The 731-nt window shown below is 44.2% G+C and overlaps 1 protein-coding gene across 1 annotated transcript in view; it reads right to left on the bottom strand.

Moving 5' to 3' along the window:
* The window catches only part of serinc2 (serine incorporator 2), a gene marked incomplete at its 3' end in the record, with an annotated part of 3,979 nt that overhangs the window by 760 nt on the left and 2,488 nt on the right, over positions 1-731 (bottom strand). The window contains exons 4-5 of the mRNA XM_043217923.1: positions 651-680; positions 371-448 (exon numbers count right to left, since the gene is read on the bottom strand). Of these exons, the coding sequence (XP_043073858.1) occupies positions 371-448; positions 651-680 (108 nt within the window). The remainder of the gene's footprint in view (positions 1-370; positions 449-650; positions 681-731) is intronic.

The raw sequence follows: 731 nt of genomic DNA, 5'->3' as shown, positions 1-731 counted from the left end.
TTCATCAAACAAGAACTTTACTTAATATCCTACGCTCTCAGAAAAAAAAAAAAGGTACAAAAGCTATAACTGGGGTGGTACCTTTTGAAAAGGTACGTTTTTGGTCCATTTTGGTACCGTAAAAAGGTACATATTAGCGCTTAAAGTGATATTTTAGTACTTAAAGTGATGTATTTGAACACAATAGGTACAAAAGTGCACTTTTTGAAAAAGCACAGCCCCAGTGACAGCTTTTGTACCTTTATTTCTGAGAGTGTGTTGACAATAATTGTGACCCATGCGACTTATTGTTGGCTGCCGCTGCAAATAAACCCGCTCTACTTCTAACCGCTTTTGCGCTCCAGGGTGACAAATATCAGCTGACGTACCCGTGTTGAACGCTCCATCTGGAATGAAGAAAGCTCCCACCGTAAGAGCGACCAGAATCAAGAACTTGAAGAACCAGAAACTGCGAAACAACACACACACACACATGGTCACACTGGCACTGGTGATTACGTAAGACTTCCGAAGCAAAGCTATTGTGCAAAAAGGAATTTTCCATATTTCCAAAACCCCCATCTTTCCCCAGCAGAGGGCGGCACCGTCACGAACACTGTCCTAAAAAGGCCCTGTCCATACAGCGGAGACAGCACTTAGAAAAGCTGTACCCGTTCTGAATGGCGGCTCGCGGATCCTTGCTGCTTCTCACGCGGATCATGATGATGGAGAAGAGGAAGAAGAAGCAGGCC

This window comes from Puntigrus tetrazona, chromosome 19 (genome assembly GCF_018831695.1).
Source record: "Puntigrus tetrazona isolate hp1 chromosome 19, ASM1883169v1, whole genome shotgun sequence".
Taxonomy (NCBI): Eukaryota; Metazoa; Chordata; class Actinopteri; order Cypriniformes; family Cyprinidae; genus Puntigrus; species Puntigrus tetrazona.
Note: the sequence above shows the minus strand (reverse complement) of the source record. Positions and strands in the feature narration are given on the sequence as shown.